Here is a 19,886-nt window from a genome sequence, read left to right as displayed (position 1 = left end):
ATTGCTGTGAAATAAGAATCTGTACCTAGAGTTTACTCAAATATGTTTTGTAATATTCAATAGAAAAATAGAATCAATTCGTTGCTTGTTTAGTGAGCAGATATGAATAGCCGGGTTTTTTTACTACTTTCCTCTTTCCCATCCCATTTTATTCCCCACTCTCTTCAGCTTCACAATATAATATTATAGAAATTGGAAAGCCATTCAGTCTCACAGGACTCTTGCATTTTACACGAAGTGAAAAGCATAAAACACGAAGTGAAAAGCATAAAAAGTCTCGGACGCTTGAGAAAAACACGAATCACTTAATTTTTTGAGGTAAAATGAGACATCAGTGATGAACGAAGAAAGAGCCGAGCAACACCGGGTACAAGTTAGCTAGTATATTTAAATAAACAGTAATCAATCAGATTTCTTGAAAATAACACCAAATTTTTTTCGACCGTGTTCCCTCACGAGTAATTGAGCAATATTAAATTTCGAGCGGAATAAATATGAAACGTTCATAAAATAGTGTTTTTCTGACATGTCATAAGTTACTTTATCTGTTGTTTGTATAATTCTGTTATGAATTTAATCTGTTTATTGTTATCAAGTTTAATTAGTAGAACTGCTTTTCACACAATCACAATTTAAAAAGAGAACAGTTCATTTGTAAAGAAGTTCTGCTGTATAATTAGGTGTGACAGCAGTTTCTGAAGGCATTATCGTTACGCGTAATAATACTTATACCGAAGTATATGTACCGGACAGCAGGTGGATGTACACACAAAATTATTAAAATAATTAAGGAAATGAATATTTCACAGTCCACCCTCACACTACTGCATGAGGATATACCAGAGACACCGTTCCCACCTCAGGATCTGCCAGAGGATTCCACGGCTGTGATAGAAAAGCCACAGCTACCGTTAACCCCTGAGGATATACCGGAGACACCGTTCGCGCCTCAGGATCCGGGAGAGGATTTCACGGCTGTGATAGAAAAGCCACAGCTACCCTTGTGCGGCAGCTTCACAAAAATGAAGAAAATGTACAGAGTGCAAATGGTGGTTGGAAGACCACCCTCACAATACTGGCTGAGGATAACCTGCAGACTTCGTTCTCACCTCAGCAGATTACGCCAGATGGATTCACGGCTGAGATGGACATTCCACAGTTACCGTCGACTTCTGAGCAGATAACATTAATCGGACGAAATAATGGTGATAACTTTGTCACTCAAGAAACAAGTGAAGAAAATGTTTATGTCAAGCCTATAACGGCGCACGAAGACACAAACCGTGAAATAATAAACAATAATAACGAGATTGTGCACGCGGCAGTTGTGCTTGAAGGAATCTTCCAATATAAACAATGGAGAGACTCAAATTGGTTCCTAGATACGGGACAAAGAATTGCCGTTGCTGCGAACATGAAAGAAATGTTTCTCCAGATGGAAATGAAAACAGAAGACCAGAAAAAGTTATTTCTGCTGGAGGAGAATCACCTGGAAAAACCATACAGATACAATATGACGAAATCTAAGTTTACTGGCGCGCAATACGGAAGAAGTAAATATCCTGACGCCATTGCGATACTGAGAGAATCATTTGTAATTCCCACTACTTCGTCTCTAAAAATATTGTTGAAGTTATACAAATGGCACGAGAGTGGAAATCGTTTAAGAAAAAGGTTGTTGCTGTACAAGCTGCTAACTTCATCTTCTGAGTCGAGGAATAAAAACACACAAGGCGTGATAACGTTTAAATAAAGATTGGATTAAATAATAAGAAACCAGATAAGATTCAGATAAACTCAATTAAAGAAGGTCACATGAGAGATAGTAATAACAATAACAATTATTCATTAACTTGAACTACAAACGAAAGATTTGTTTATTATAAACAAATACCACACATGCAAACACTTGACATGTGGGTCACATAACTCGATAATGGGTTAGAGGGCCCCAAGGCCACCCATTACTTAACAAGAGATATATTCATTCATTCTTCTGAAATATTTAGGACGATTACTTTAACGATCACTTGATACCGTGAAGAAGATATGGATTTTTAATCGACTTTTTCGACAACATAGCAACGACAGAAACTTCAAATAATATCTATACTTGGAAGATAACAACACACCTTAATGTGAAAACCTGTGAAAACCTTAGTTCTTCAACCCCTTAAGAAGATACCTTGCTGTCCGAGGAAACTATTTGGTGAAAAATACTTTTTCACGTTGGGGGTGTACCGGACAGCAGGTGGATGTACACACATAATTATTGAAATAATTAAGGAAATGAATATTTACTGTTATCACGCATTTAACGACGCCGAATCCCTTTTTATCATGTGTCAAATGGGATTTAACCGTAGTAATTAAAATTTGGTTATTTTTCTTGGTTCCTTAATGCTCTCATGCATCCTGTTTAGAGATAAGTAATATAATTGCTGTAAATTAACACGTGTTGAATTTGAACTCAATAAATATGCAAACAACAGGCCCAACAAGTCAGTTGTCCGACATTGGCAAGTTGTGTTTCTTTGCAAATCCTTACCCAAGGTACCCCCGAGAGGAAACCGGCATTTACAGTCGATGTCACTGGCGTAGATGTCCAGTACAGTATAGATATACTTTTTTTTTGTAAATTGAATACATAAAAGAGAAATTAAAAATTAAATTTCATAACAATAAATAAAAGTGTCAACATACGGATGAAAATATAAACAAGCATAACAAAATATAAACAATAAATAATTATAAACAAAATAAACACAGATAAGAGAAAATATAATAGAAAAGAACATGCATGGATTAGTAAATAAATAGTAATCAAATCATACACTGCAATCTCATACACTCTGTAAGTTCTAAATATACTGACCCCATTGCTACATTATTTTCAAAGTTTTGTTTCTCGATATAGTTTTGCGAATGTTGTATAATTTCAATCCACGATTTACGAAACCAATATACAAAACAAGAATTAAGGGCGGGTTGTTTCATAGAATTTGAATAATTCATCCAATTTTTAAAGTTGATTTTAAATTTCCGCGAAGGTTCTACTAATCATCTTAGTAAAGTTTTGCTGACGGTTTTAAACTTAGTAATTTGAAATGCTGGGGAAAGCAGCTCTAGTGATAAGTGAGGACGGAATATGCCAGTAATAGGACGGAGGCCACTGAAGTATCCCAGGACAGGGACGCCTGGAGGCTCCATGTTAAAGCTATACCTTCCCAACCCGAATAGGACAAGAAAATAATAATAATAATAATTGGATGATTTGTATAGCGCCGTTTTTGTGCAAAATCACCTCAAGGGCGCTGTACAAATTTATAATGCATTTCTACAATGATCTATGTTATTACTAACTATATATGGAGATAATATATAGTACAATACTTACCTGCTAGGTCACTTGAGATTAACACTTAATTAACATTAACTATTTGTTAATTGGATATAACTGGACATTCTCTCAGGAATGGTATATTTAATTTAAGGATATGACAGTTTAAAAGGTAAGTTTTTATTTTAGACCTGAATTCTGTTGAACTTGTTATGGATCTTAGTTTCGGAGGGAGTTTATTCCAAGCCTTCGGCGCTGATACTCCGAAAGCGCGATCACCAAACTTAGTATTTGGCTTGCGCTTAGGTTCCATCAGTCTGCCTACAGCTGCTGATATTGCTGATCTAAGAGTTGACTGCCTCAGACCAGTGTTTTCCGGGACGCATAGTTCAGAGATGTAGGGTGGGGCCATTTCATTGATAGATTTAAACACCATCCAGCACAATTTATACTGGATTCTTTCAGTGCACTTGAGCCAGTGAAGGTTACTAAGGTGTTCTGAAATATGCGAATATTTTGAAGAGAATTTGAATTTTGAAGAAGAGATGATATCACGAACATCGTAATTCTTATATTTTTATGGATAAGAACTCTCGGATAGAATGGAGTTTCATTGTACACAGTTAACAAATATTAAATGATTTTTATAATATTTCAGATGATGTCCATTCTGGTGATATTCCTTGCTATTATATATTTTGGCTATCTGGGCTTCAAATGGACAGCGTTCATCGTGTGGCTGTTATTTGCCTTGTTTTTATACAGAAGAAGGGTGAACAACTATTTCCCCAGCAAAGGGATTAAAAGCTTCCCTATTACTATTCCTTTCTTTGGTCACATGTTCAAGGTGTTCACTAAGAGAGAACACATCAGTTCGCTGACCAAGCGGTTCTATGACGCTTTCCCTGATGAAAAGTAAGTGTTTGTGTTAATTTGGAGAAATTTATGTCTTCATATTTTCAATCCTCATATTGGTACAACTATCTGATATGTATATATACTATGATGATAACATGTATAATTTTGCACAAGAAAAATATTTCAGAATTCAATTTTACAAAAATTTATGCAGCCTATTTTTATGCCCCACTATTGAAGCGCAGTGCGTTCGTGTAACGAACAATTCAATTTAAAATGAATTTTTCAATATTTTTCTGAGACAACGGTGATAGTAGTTAAATGTGGTTTGGTAGGGTTAGGCCTTTCAGATATACAAATTACATTATATCTTTGGTTACGTGGTAGTATTTACCATCGAGACAGCAGACATACGTTCCGGACCAGAAAACCCAGCAAGTCCTTAATCATAAAATGAATAACACAAAAAATCCTATTTTAAATGCAGCACTTTGTTTCACCGATGATGTGAAGTAATTTTGAACAATTCTCGACAAGAAAATTGAATCATAAAAAGAAATGTATTTTTAGATACGTAGGAATTCACCAGTTCACCAGGCCCTTTGTCATGGTCACTGATTTAGCGATAATCAAACAGATCACCATCAGGGACTTTGTCAGCTTCCAGGATCACACCGTTGCTATAGACGAGGAGATGGATCCGCTTTTTGGCAACAACTTGACAACGCTGAAAGGTGCGAATTTCATATTTTTTCCTTTTGTATTAAATTTATCTGTTTTGTTCAAATTCCATCACGCCAGACCAAAGCTCAAAACAAAAATAATAGACAATGGTAATGGCTACAAAGCATTTTTGTGAAGTTCGGGTTCTATGGCCAAAATTTTCAAAAATACATATATATATAATATTTTGCTGCTGTTGTTTTTCCTGAGCACACACAGGGTGTCCGGGGTCAAAGTGCAGTAACTTCGGGAGGTGATTCTAAATGATGGTAGGAGCAAAAAAGACAAATTACTTTTTCGAAATTCTAACTTTTTTTTCCATACAAAAAGACATACCTAATACAAATCCTTAGTGGTGGTACACACTTAGCCTATAAATTCGCTGTGTGTTTGTCGAGCACGAGACTGGTGACGTTGTTTATTATTTGCCAATGTGCTTCAAAATCGTCTGTTTGATGATGTTTTAAACCAAATTCGAATAACAAAGAGAACTGAACTAAAATAATAACACGAATTTACACTTTTAACGATAAAAACTACTAATTACTTATTAAAAACTTATGTCATCGCTTTTTTACTAATTTAATAGATTTTCAACATGTCCACCTTCAGCTTGCAGCAAGTAAAGTGATATTATTTACAACTCGTACGTTGTTGCGTATTTCATCTGGTGAATACGTAACCGAAGTTCTTCGACAGTATTTACTTCTTTGGCGTAAACTTTTTTCTTCATCGCACCCCAAAAGAAAAAATATAACGGCGTCATGTCTGGAGACCGCGGGGGGCCAAGGCGAATGACTCCCACGTCCAATCCAACGATATGGGTATTGTTCGTCTAGGTATTGACGAACGGTCAGTCCAAAATGTGGTGGTGCTCCATCCTGTTGATACCAAATTTCATGATGAAGTCTTCGTCCGCCAGTAGTAATTTTTTTTTAATAGATTTGTTTTGATTTGAATTATTAATTTAGATTGTTTTTACACGTGTTAATGTGCAGCAATTATTATTATCTCTAAACAGGATACATGAGAGCATTAAGGAATAAGAATATTAACCAAAATTTAATTACAACCGTTAAATCCCATTTGACACATGATACGTGTCCGGTGATAAGCCTAATAAAGGATTCGGCGTCGTAAAATGTGTGATAACAGAAAATATTAATTTCCTTAATTATTTCAATAATTATTTAGCTACATCCACCTGCAGTCCGGTACACCCCCAATGTGGAAAAGTATTTTTCACCAAATTGTTTCCTCGGACAGTAAGGTATCTTCTGAAGGGGTTGAACACGATGGTTTTCAAATAAAGTTTGTTGATGTCTTTCAACTGTAGGTATTCGTTGAAGTTTTCGTCGCTGAGAGGTATGTTGTAAGTATGTTGTCGTAAATGTGGATTACAAATCCTTATCTTTTTCACGGAATGAAACGATCATTTAAGTAATCAGCTTTCAGAAGGATTAATGAATGAATTTCTTGTCACGTAACGGGCGGCCTATAGGCCTTCTTCAAGTTGTGTAACCCACATGTATAGTGAATACATGTGAGGTATTTTTTAATAATATTTCTTTAAAGTAAAAAAATCACCTTACCTTACCAGCTGTAAAGCGCCGTAAAGGGGGGTAGCGGGTGTTAGTTCTAGGATCGGCCGGTCGGTTTCAAATGATCCAAAAGCAATAATAATGCAGTACGCACACGCCGCCCGGCGCAATTTTTCATTTGTAGCTGAAAAGTACATCTAAAAGTTGAAATTTCAAAAAGTTATTTAAATTTTTTACTTCTACCATCATGTAGAATCACCTCCCGAAGTTACTGCACTTTCAGCCCGGACACCCTGTATATTAATTTTGTTGTAAAAATCTAGATCACAGTATTTTTTCAGGTCAAAAATGGCGTAACATGAGGGCTACCCTGAGCCCTGCTTTCACCAACTCCAAGATGAAGGCAATTTTTGATCTTGTCACCGAGTGCGGAGATGAGATGATGTCATACATCGACGCCGAGATGAAAACGCCAAAAAGCAAAAGTATGTAACGTTCTTATTTGATAAATTTAATGTAAGAGTGATATTTTCTTCAGTACAGGTAGATAAATGTCTGCTTTACCGTAACTTTTTGAGAAATTAAAGCTAGGTATCATTGAAAAACTCCAAACAACATTGTTGTTCCTAACCAAAATGGCTTCATCACAGGTCGCTCTACCTTAAGTAATTTAATGATTTATGAAAATTACATATCTGAATCTCTTGGTCTCAATCAAAAAGTAGATTCTGTACAATCTTATATATTTGAGGCCATAAGTGGGGTTCCTCAAGGGTCCCACTTCGGCCCGATATTTTTTTAAAATTCTTTTCCGACTTTATGTTCGGGTTAAATCTTTCCCAAAGGAAAAACTAAACCCTTCCACCCACTTTTCCACAAATGATCATCTAGTCAATCTACATTAGGCAAGTGCATTATATAAGCATATTAAATACAAAAAATCCAAAATATTTAATATTTTTCGTATTATTATTGTTATTCGTCAATGACATTGTTCATCAATTTAATGATGTAGAAGTTCTGCTGTTTGCTGACGACTTAAACATATGTAAAAGAAAATAAGAATAATATAATAAAGAATAAAAGAAAAGGCAATCCTTGACTATAGTCAGTTCGTTCCTCTTTACCCAGAATCTCCGCAGTACATTGCCTTGACCAACTCTTTTTTGCCAGCCCTTACGCAAACATGTTAAAACTTCCTGAATAACCGTATCTGTCTCCGTTGCTGTGGAAATGAGTTTGACATCGATGTGCTCGCATTTATCTACATAACACACAAAATCTGATCCATAATCATCTTCAAATTTTTTTTGAAAATTTTCTACCGGAAGCCGGATAATAAAACTGCATGATTATGACATGACTTAACTTGCTCTACTTTATATGAAAATCCTGCCAGTTTGATTCCATAACACTGTAGCCTATTGGCAGCTAAAACCGGAATGTGTTTGTCTTCTCCTAAAATCCTCATTAAAGGCATGTTATCTGCGCATAAAGTAAACTCCCGACCGAATAGGTATTGGAAGAATTTATTCAAACCAATCACAATAGCTAAAGCTTCTAAATCTAGTATGCTATATTTCTTTTCTGCACTAGACAAACTTCTTGATGCAAATTAAATAGGCCTCATTGTTCCATCCGCAAATAAGTGCATTAAAACGGCCTCGAGGCCAGCGCTGCTTGCGTCTGTGAGCTAAAGAGGAAGGTTGGGAAAATAGTTAGTGAGAATTCTATGAGTACCCATTACATATTAGGTATAAAATTCCTATAAAAAATAAAAAATCCCAATAAACTCCTTAACACTGATGCACGTCGGATGGGTACGGCGCATTCTTAATTGCTTCTAATTTATCTTTTTGAGGTTGAATACCCCTTCCCGAAATAACGTATCCCAAAAACTCTAAAGAATTAATAAAAAAATCACACTTTTCAGTATTGACACACAAACCAAATTCTTTCAAACGCTCGCAGATAGCGCGAATATTATTATACAGATCTAGTTCATCGATTCCTGAAATAATAATATCGCCGAGATAAAAGGCTACCTCTTTTAATACTTGTAGACAACTTGCGATTGTTCTTGCGAAAATAGCCGGAGCTGACTTAAACCCAAAAACCAATTTGTTGTATTCAAACAAACCTAAATGGGTGTTAATAGTTGTAAACTTTTTACAAAGATCTGCTAATTCTAACTGTCAATAAGCTTGTTTTGAGCCTCGTTTCAAATTGGCAATACGTTGCTAAAGAACGAAGTCTGACAGCGAATTCTCTTATCGCTTCACCTTGATTTTGTCTCGCTAAAAAAAAATTCTCCCTTTCCTTAAAAAAATACCGATTATTGTTACGATGTTTGTCTAGCAGCGCCAAAAGTTTATCAAATGCGAAGTCCGTTACTTTAATTTGAAAACACAGATTAATTAGTAAGGTTAACGTTTCTGATTCGAGGAGATTTGATAATAAAGCCCTTTTTTCTCTGCATTCGCTCTCTCATCATTGATCACAAAAAATTGCTCTATCCGGAGTCGAAATATTCCCCAGTCTCCGGAGAGATGGTCGAGTGGTTTTCTGTTTTCTCTCAAAGAAAACAGAAAACTTATCTTAGGAGCTCTTGAAATTTTCCGGATGCCATTCGAATCTTGTTCCTTTGGTCTCTCCTGGTCAGATTTTTCGTCCTCTGATAAAAATCCAATAGTTCTTAGTGATTCAAAGTCCAAAAGTCCGATACTCCAATCCAACAGTCCTCAGTTCGTCCAAAGTTAGATCCAATAATCTACAACAGGATCGTCTCCTTGTTGATTACTATCTTGATCCTTAAAAAACAATAACAAATCTTCCTTTCTCCACAGTCCATGGCCACGGAAACAAATGCTACGAGGATTCTCCTTAATCCTGAGCCGAATCTCCTCAGATTTTTATTTGCTCAAAATTTCAAGTCACTCCAGTGACTTAGTCTTTCGTGCCCAGTACAAATTATTGTTGACACTCGTAACTTTCAACACAGTTTATACTAAAAAGGCTGCGCCAGTTGTTATATCTGCCTTTACTTATGCAGAATTCGGGTGTTGGGAACACTTTAAATTATTAAAAGGTTCTTAATATATAATTGCGCTTATTTACGTTACAATAAAAGGTCTGGCTTACTACACTGTTCGTTACCCGAGGGCAGGTAAATCTCTCAGCACAGTTTGTTCTCCGATAATATTGTCTCGCAAGTACCTGCTATACTCTAACGACATCTGATGGCCTCTGGCGTAGGCTTTATATCTACCACCATCTATCGATTAACTGCTCAACCTAATTACCATACATCACACTAATAAAATAAAATAATTCTAATATTAGGCTAAGCCGTCAATCTTTACTCATGGCTTCCCCAGAGATTATTATTATTGATGATATCACCATGACAGGAACTAGCTGGTTTTTGTAGGATCGGAATCCGGAGCTGTCTTAATGATGAAGACAACCAGCTCCTCTCAAAAGATCTTTCTTAGGAAATAGTTGGATTCGGTTTCCTCGTTGGCTTCATTTACCATTCTATGCACATGGACAGTCGATTAAAATCTTTGAAATCCATATTAAAAAATAACTATTTTCCCTGAATGGCTCAAATGAAACTGCGGTAGTACTCATTACTCTTCAATATCGGTAGCTCCGAAATATGCTACTAACGTCTTCTGACTCAAATGTATCGGCTATATAAGAAGGTAGAATTTGCTGACGTAGACATTTTCGTCCTGATGTTATTGCTCAAATATATAATATATGTATATTAAGCTAATTATATTGTGTATCACATTTTTGTCTCTTGTATCTTTTGCCTCTCTTTGTATTATTTGTCGTTAATTTTGTATTTTTACGAATCCTTGACTTAGTATGTTTTCATAAATTTATGCACCTATTTGTATATTGAATGAGTTTTTATAACTGGGTTGTTCTCGCGCAACTGAGAACATCTGTAAAACACAGTATAAATAAATAATGCCTCTACTTTTGACAGAACTAACTAATTCTAAGATATCTCAATATGACATTATGTTTTTAGACAAAGGATATATAGAACTAGACTTAAAGGACATCATCACGAGGTACACCAACGATGTGATAGCTACTTCCGCTTTTGGGATTAAGGTCAACTCTCTGAGGGAGAAGAACAATGAGTTCTATGAAATGGGAAAGGGATTTACTGACCTCACAGGATGGGTGTTTGTCAAAGTCTTACTCATGGTATTCATGCCGACTGTTATGAAGGTAAACCCATTAAATAAAATGTAAACATATCATATTATATGCAAAACAAAATATTTGCCAATTTTTTTCTAATTTTTTATACTCTTTCTTTATGCATGGCTATTTAGAATTAAACCCTGTTTCCAGAAACCTTAACTTTGAAAGCAAATAGTTGATACTGGAAACATGCCGGTCAGAAATTCGTAAAGCTGATTTTCCAACACCGAATATTTTTTGCTCACGTTTTTTTGAGTCTATCAGTGACTGTATACATTATTTTATTTGGACATATAGTATTACCAAGAATTCACAACAGTACGTCTTATGAGCAAATCAATGTGTTATTAACCAATGTTTACAACTTTTGATAGGGCGGCCCTTTCTCTGTATCCTCGTCATTAGGTATATTCTGATTTCCCATTGTCATCTTAAATTCTAAAAGTTTTTTATTGATTATTCAGTTGCTGGGTGTCACATTACTCTCCAGAAAATGTAGTGCATTCTTCCGAAACCTCGTTTCAACCACAATGTTGTATCGCGAGGAACAGCACATCTTCAAGCCAGACATGATCCAGCTATTGATGGAAGCCAAGAAAGGGTCTCTGAAGCACAGAGGCAAGGTGGAAAACACAACGAAGACAAGGTTTGAAATTGTCCAGGAATCTGCTTCGGGTCAGGAGTCTGTTAAAAGAAGTAAGTTTTCTAAACCCTAGAAAAAGATTATGCATCATTTGATTTGCCTTTGAAGTAAGCGTTATTCATGTATTCCTATGGAGACGGTTTCGATAATTCCTGTCCAATTGATTCATTTTGCCCTCATGATGATTTCAAATTCGACATATTCCTTTAATCGATCACCAGGAACGTCATTGGTAAGTTGTAGATGTCTTCCAGTTCAACAGCATGATTTTTCAGTTATCTAAGCCTTGATTTCATCAAGGCAGGAAATTTATACTTTGATAACTCAGTGTTATTTTTTCTACTTTGTTAATTGCATTACATTGATGATGTACTTGGCCTGTCTCAATAAGAAATCCTGTGTCGATGGCAAGCGCACTTTATAACAAAAGGAGTTTACAAACACAACATTACAATGAAATAAAATAAAATCAACATTGTATTATTGAAAATACATACTTATGAACAGGTTTTAATAAAGTCGTCTAATTTGTATTTAGAATAATTTGTGTTCTGTCTAATGCCACGTGGAAGTGCACTGTATAGTTTTGTTGGAAATAAGAGATTATGCATTTAGTTTCCTATTATCACGAGAATTTTGGACATTTTCAAAACAGCTCTGTGTTTGAAGATATTTACTATCTTTATCCTGATAGTCTTACCAGCTTTCTCAGTATTGATCACAATCTACCTATAAGTAAAATGGCGGAAAAATCTTGATTGATATTTTTCCAGAGTGGACTGATGATGAAATCACCGCACAGGCAGTCGTCTTCTTCCTGGGTGGCTTTGAGACAGCATCCAACCTGATGTGCTTTGCAGTTCACGAACTGGCTGTGAATCCAGAAATACAAAAGAAACTGCAAACAGAAGTAGACGAAGATTCAGCCAAGTGTGGGGGAAAAGTTAACTACACAGACCTACATTCAATGAAGTACATGGACATGGTAGTTAAAGGTATGTCAAACTATGAGGAGTTCAGTTTTATACTAATTTTAATCTTATTGTTTTATCTTTTATAAATCACTACACGAATTTATACAAATGTGAATTGAGTTTTCATTGAGTCTGAGGTAATTTTACAATTTTTTGCAGAATTTGTATTTTTGTTCCTTTGAGTAGTCTCCATTTATGAAGAAGTTTATTCTTGGGGAAAGATGTTAATTGATGAAGATGTTATGGTAGCTGTGCAGTGTGCGTGTTACTGACAGATACATTTTCAGTGGATAATTTTATTGATTCTCACTTTTTTTGGTGATTTGATTAAATGAAGTTGACTGTAAATTCGTTGACAATATTTAAACTTTTATAGTAAAGCGTTCCACATTTTATTTTATTTTTATTATATTTTATAGATCTTTTTTTATGTTTGAACGTGCTTTTGTATAAAAATAACTTTACAGAGACTTTGAGGTTGTGGCCACCTCTCATTCAACTGGACAGGGAGTGTGTCAGGAAATATACTCTGCCACCCCCAAATGATTCCACTAAAACGGGAGCCACCGTAAGTTTTACTAAACTGGTTATTCAGTAATTTTAAAAATGTTATATATTTAATTATTGTTGACAATATTAGCGATTCCTAAACGAAATATTGTCTTCAATAAAATATTAAAATTTAAGGTTTTATCCCAAAAATAAAATATTCATCCTTGACTTGCAGAAAAAGCTAATAAATGTCGCATATCAAAATAATAATAAGATATATTTATATAAGACACTGTTGAGATTGCATTTAGTTCGGGTTGAATATTGCGATCAAACATAAAGATACTAGCCAATAAAAATGTGCGGTGACAAAATGAAGACAATGTTGGTAGTTCTTATTCGAAGTATGATACAGTTATAAAGACCGTGTATTTAAAATTGCAATATTTTAATTTTAAACACGAAAAAATTTTAAACAAAATGTCACCAAAATTGTTTATATCGAAATTTTACATAATTAAAATATTAAAAAACACAGTTCTTTTAATTAGGGACTACACTTTCGCAAACTGTCAATTCACTTTTTAACTTGTTCATACAATTAAAAATTATAATAATAATTTCCGGACGATAACCAAAAAAATGACATTGTGACGCGTATATATTTTGAAATTGTATTTACAATTCCTATGCATAAGGTTAATGCATAAGGTTATTAAAAAACATCTCTTTGGTGAGATTCTTATAAAATTCACGCAGTAACTGTCAATTAAAAAATAATCTTCTTCTTAAAATAATTGACTCTTTAAGGCCCCATCTGTGCATCATGTGGGCACAGCGACTATTGGAGCACCTTATGGTGCTGCCACACGCAAAGCTCACATCAACAGATAATATAAAGCACAATAGCGCTCGCCATACAATCCCATACAGACCCGACACACGTAAAAAGATAACGCGCTATAAGTGTGGTTCTGAACTTCGCTAACCGAATTTATTTTACGTAACCGCTCCCGACGCGATATTTGAAAAGTTATGCGTCCCCCTCTCCGCCGTAAAAAGGAGAGGGGGTCATTTTAATTGCGGAGCTACCGACTAAGTTCCGTGTTCCCTTTGACAGCCATGACATAAGCAGCCTAATAATGCATTTCTTATTTATTATGTTAGCTCATATCGTCATGTGTGCTAGTAAATTTAGAAACATAAAAAAAAACTTTATTGGGCAAACATACTTAACATATATTTAAAATATAAATATAATCAATATTTGAATTTGAAGTAAACAAATTTTCGCCCTTTGACTTTGACTTGAGCTTATTTTACAATAATTTATTATATGTCGCTTTCGTCGATCGGCGTGCGAACTGCGAATTTCCTGATTCGACGGAGAGGTTATGTGAAAATGCGCTATTTACGCGCAGATTGTTTAAAATCTAAAAAGTTTATAAATAGCATTTATAATTATATAGTTGGCGGCATCATCATCTGAGGATGAGCTGTCCAACAGATCCAGCAATAGGCGACAAGTATCATCCATTTCGAAAACGTGCTCAAGCTGTCAGTAAGTAAAGTTGTCACTTTGACAGATGAAATTATGTTCCTCGGCCGCTCTCGAATTCAACTGACCCCCTCTCCTACCATAGGAAGAAATATTTGATAGCGTCGTGTGTCGGTAGAAAAGATGATGCGCTGTACATTAACTTTTGATGTGAGCTTTGCGTCTGGCAGCACCATTAACCTGTTGATGGCGGTCCTTCGGTGGGGTCCTGTATGAGATGGGCATTTCCCACGTTGGCCGTTTGCCACTCAAGTTTCCACTTCTGGGGTGAGAGGTAATCGGAGGAGCCTCTCTCCTTCCGCCCAGAAGGGCTTTCGAGACTTCAAGCGATTAAAAAATAATATACAATAAAAATATATAAATTTTTTTAGACCACTTTATTTTAATTACACTCTACCGGTTTCGGAAGCAACCTTCCTTCGTCAGGAGAATATTAAAACTGTTTTAATATTCTCCCGACGAAGGAATGTTGCTTCCGAAACCGGTAGAGTGTAATTAAAATAAGGTGGTCTAAAACAAAATTTATATATTTTTATTGTAAATTATGGCGAGCCACAAAGTTAATGCTTATTTCAAATACGAAAAATAATACGTCTGAAATAACCTAGCTTTTTTCGAAAACATGAAACATTTCCAAATGACATTATTAATGGGTTAAAACTGACAAAAGAAAAATATGTTAAATTATAATAATATAATACTGAATAGAATTATATTATTATAATTGAATCATTAGAATCGAAATTATGAACTAAAACATGCTTTGAATCGCATTTCTCAAACAAAACATCAGAACTGACATCTTACTCATATTCCCGGAAAAATTACGCCAGTCCGCCAAAATGCGAGACATTTTTTATTAGTAATAATTCGAAATAGAAGTTTTCGAAACAGTTGTGAAGTGAAATTTTTTATTAGTACGCCTGCGAGAGTTTATTTGTTTTTCTTTTTCGTTTTATTGTTTAACACAATTATTTACAAAAAAAAATAACAATATACTTATAGAATATTATTCTACGTCATAGCCTTATTTTAACATATTTCCATAATTTTAAATATTTTTTTTTACCAAAAAATATATCTAGCCGCCATAGCTTAGTGGTCAGAGCTGTCGACCGGAAATCGAAAGGACACGGGTTCAAGTCCCGTTGACGTCATGTATCTTTTATCAGGAGATTTTTCAATGTGGATGAGTGTTTCAGGCTAATAATTATTGCTAGAAAAATAATTGTTACCCTTTGTGCTATGCATAAAAAATCTTGTCTTAAACATTAGTTTACCAAAATAATAATAATTATATTGTTAACATATTTTTGTATTTTTTTTTTTATTATCAATATAAAGTTTTTTTACAGGTTTTTTTTTTCGAAGTCTGTCTCACTAGGATAAACCTGTGTCGAGAGAGTATAAATGATTAATGTTTTTTATTTATTGATTTTAAGTTTATTTTGCAGAACTCCATTATTATTTCTTTTATATATTTAATAATACTATTATTCAATTTATAAAAACAGTTTATTTATAAACAAGTTCTGCTCAAACAGATTGATAATGCCTTCAGAGGGCGAAACAGCTGTCACACGTAATAATAATTACATAGCAGAACTTGTTTATAAATAAACTGTTTTTATAAATTGAATAATAGTATTATTGAATATATTAAAAAAACTAAACTAAGTGGTCTTGATGGCAGTTGATTAACTATGATTCTTGTAATCATCTACTAAACAAACTTTGGAGGATTGTGACTATCGCCAATTTAAATGGATTGTTGGCTGGATGATTCTGTACTTCTCCAATCCGCAGAACCCAAGGTTGCGTGATTACTCTCGGTGTGTAAAATCAGAATTCGAATATTTTAAATTTGTTTTCATTTTAAAAAACTCTCGTTAAATAAATTTTATGAACAAAACAGATCTAGGGCCAAACCGGCGGCTGAGACCACTGGAGAGAGAATGAGAAGATTTCCGCGTGAGGCATCTCGCACGAGGTTGTAATGTTACCAGTCGCACGTGAATGTGGGGAACTGTAAATATTATTGTTATTTTCGGGAGATGTGAACTCCCTATAAGTTACCCTACAAAACTAAATGGTCTTGATGGCAGGTGTGATTATTTAAAACTTTTGTAAGAAATGAGTATTGGAAATTACGATTATATGACTCAAGAAGATCCGTCATAACATAACTATTTAGCTGATGTCACTGTCAAATACCTAACTATTTTTTCTAGTTAAACGTTGGTGATGGAATATGGATTCCCGTTAGTAATATCCACCGCAACCCTAAATACTTCAAGAATCCTGACACATTCGACCCTGAGAGATTTTCTGACGAGAAAAAGGACTCCACCAACCCTTTAAGCTATCTGCCCTTCGGAATTGGCCCTAGGAATTGTATTGGTAAGGGATTAGATTTAGATATTAAATATGACGAATGGAGAAATCTTAAATTTTTATTCCTCCTATTCGTTGGTTTTTTCTAATATCCCAAAAACATACAAAATTATGAATTTGGGATCGCAAATATAAATGCGCACTTGCTAAAATATTTGTGTAATAATCCTTAATATTAGTGGCATTAAACATTAGTCTATTAGCTTAATAATAATAATATTTGGCTAATTTATATAGCGCCGTTTTCGTGAGAAATCGCCTCAAGGGCGCTGTACAAATATATTTCTTAAATAGTTAATACTAGAACTACTGACTTATCTCCAAGAATTATATCTAGTGACTTACGACTAAGACCTATAACTACTATCTTAACGTCGTATATACTAGTATTTACATATTTAGCAACTTACAACTAAAATTAATATTAACAATCTAATCTTAATAACGCCAGAAGAAGAAGGTTCAATTATATGAGGGTGTTTTATTGTTAGCTGGATATATATGTTAAATGAATGAATAAAATCAATCGTCAATCGAAACCGAGTGCATGATAAATAAGGTGGGAACTTCCTAATCGGAGTCCATATTGATTTGCTGAGTTTTTTTATGATTGTTCCTTCTGGGAGTCTATGGAGTTCATAAATTATTAATTAATTAAGAAACATGTGTTCGATAAGTGAAAAGAAGGAGACAAATTATGTTCAATATTTGCAAAGGAGTTGATGGCAAAAGATATACTATTTTTTATTATAATAAGGCAGTAATTTCTTAACGACAAAACTATGAAAAGTTATGTAAGAACAACACAACTTTTGAATCTATATAAGTAAGTAATCATTGAAGAAGAACATACTCGTAACATAAACTCGGCAGTACAAGATATCAGCGCCCATTGTCAATCTATTATATTAAAAGTCCGAGTGTTTTGTTGAGCCGGAGTTTTGTTTAATAATAGAGTTCGTAAGAATTGCTATTGAAAGTTGAACTATTTTCAGTAGGGTATATTATGATTTGAGTTTTTCACGTGTTATCGTTATTCATTTCATTTGCTTTGAACTGTCCGAGTGTCCGTCACATCTGCCCTGATGATGGATATTGTAACGCTGTCCGAAATGTTGACTAAAGAAAGGGTCACGCAACGTGGCATAATAACTCAAAAATTAGTTGGGATAATATTAACAGTAGATTCTAATTATTCATAATTTCATTGTGTAACTTCGACTGTTTGCAGGTTCCAGGTTTGCCCTGATGGAGTCCAAGGCCATCATCTTTCAGATTCTGCAGAAGTTCACACTGGTGCCTACCGACAAGACCTCTTACCCCATGAAGACTTCTGAAGCTGCGTTCAAATTCGTCCCAGTAAATGGCTTCTGGGTCGGAGTCAAACACAGGGATATCAAATAGATACACAACACACACAGAAATGATATGTAATAATAATAGTTTTTTCCATAATATATGCAGGTGTAGTGCAATGCAATAATTCCATATTACACAAAAAATTAGACAAAATAATTGTTTTCTGTTTTCTGCCCAAAAATAAGTGTTGTGTATTGAGGATTCTTCTACCTTTGTCCTTCCAGGAGACACTGTTCGCCCCTGATTTCCAGATATTTATAAACTCTTCTTTCTTCTGTCACTTTCTATATTCTTGTTGTTGTTATTGTTAGTAATTTTGTGAATTATGTAGGAGGAGTTTATTGAAAAATTCCCCTCTGAACGAAGTTGGTGAAAATTTAGAAATTAAAGACTGTGAATCTGTCGTTCTAACTTCAACTAAAAAAAGGAACTTTAGCCCCTCTTACTCATTAAAAGTCGACTCGCCTTCAACTTCACAGTCCCTCACTAGCAATTTTTCAACCACCTCCAATAAACTTTTACTCTCCTCATTCCCGTGGTTATGCAGTGGGATAGGGTGTAATCTACCACAGTTCTGACGTATACAACGATGTGCAGAATGCGTTGGATATTATTATTTTAAAGTTTGTGCTGCAAAAGAGAAAACGCCTTCATAGCATACCTGCTCTTATGTATATCGCTCTTCTTCGTCTTTAAGCCTGCATATTAAAATGTATGTAATTTAAAAACGTATATAATTTATATAATATAGCAGAAAGTTTGCAAATAACTTGACAAACCAATTGTTTCCCTTTCTATAATTAAAAAAAATAATTATTTAGTACACGGAGTAAAACGATTTTTCAAAATACTGTAAAAAATGTGACTGCATGCCTATTTCCTAATAAAACATTAGCCATTCGGAATATATTTTAACATGTGTTCAATTCTAAAACATTATAATTTTTTAGAACACATGTTCCGACTTCCCCATCACGTGCTTTCACGTCGTTTGTTATGAAATCTGTTCTCATCCAAACTCATCCATCAAAGGCCTGCAGTCCCGCTTTTAACAGGAAACGAATAATGTTATTAGATTTTTAATGAATTTACAATATTTTATATCAGTAAGTTTTCTCCGTGTACAATAATAACTTTCCAAATGTGTGTGGTAAAAACGTGTAGTTTAGTATTGAATACGAAACGCAAAAACGCGTATCTCAGATAATAAATCCTTTAAAAAACCTATTTTAACGATTTTTCTATACAAAAGATGTACTTTTATTGGTGAGAAACAGGACCCTGATGATGGTTCACAGCCATATTATATTTTTATGCTCAATAAACCGATTTTGAACTGCATACCTACAATAAAGAATACAGGAAAATATTTGTTTGATGAAGCACGTAAACAAGGCACTTCTTACGTGATTCTTTATTCTATGCATAGTTTAAATAAAGTATTTATCATTCTTATATGTAGCACGGATAGACTTCTTTATTATATGCCTGATGAAACAATGAGCGCTGGGATATAAAAAACAACTTATGTGGTTTGATGGTGTACTGACTACTAATACTGCATACTGGAGCAATAAGCTAAACCTGGTAGATAGCAGAATGGAATTATGGCCTGAGTGCTCATATGAACTATGTGGTATGTGTCTTGACGGTGTGAATGCCAGTAATGCATAATAAAGCAATAAGTTAAACCTGGTAGATAGCAAAATGGACAAGTGGCCTGAGTGCTCACAGGAACTATGTGGTATGTGTCTTGACGGTGTGAATGCCAATAATG

At 34.5% G+C, this 19,886-nt stretch overlaps 1 protein-coding gene across 1 annotated transcript; it reads left to right on the top strand.

Annotated features, from left to right (window-relative positions):
* The first annotated feature begins 794 nt into the window (after positions 1-794).
* On the top strand, positions 795-18,154 carry LOC149410450 (cytochrome P450 9e2-like). Its single transcript, XM_089648251.1, has 10 exons — positions 795-1,033; positions 4,106-4,255; positions 4,769-4,932; positions 6,804-6,925; positions 10,495-10,713; positions 11,154-11,385; positions 12,106-12,327; positions 12,774-12,874; positions 16,588-16,756; positions 17,982-18,154. The coding sequence occupies exons 1-10, from the start codon at positions 795-797 to the stop codon at positions 18,152-18,154; spliced, it is 1,791 nt and encodes a 596-aa protein (XP_089504377.1).
* Positions 18,155-19,886: the final 1,732 nt, after the last annotated feature.

Source organism: Hesperophylax consimilis, chromosome 27 (assembly GCF_061612785.1).
Source record: "Hesperophylax consimilis isolate HC1 chromosome 27, BYU_Hcon_1.0, whole genome shotgun sequence".
NCBI lineage: Eukaryota > Metazoa > Arthropoda > Insecta > Trichoptera > Limnephilidae > Hesperophylax > Hesperophylax consimilis.
This window is presented reverse-complemented; position numbering and strand designations above follow the sequence as displayed.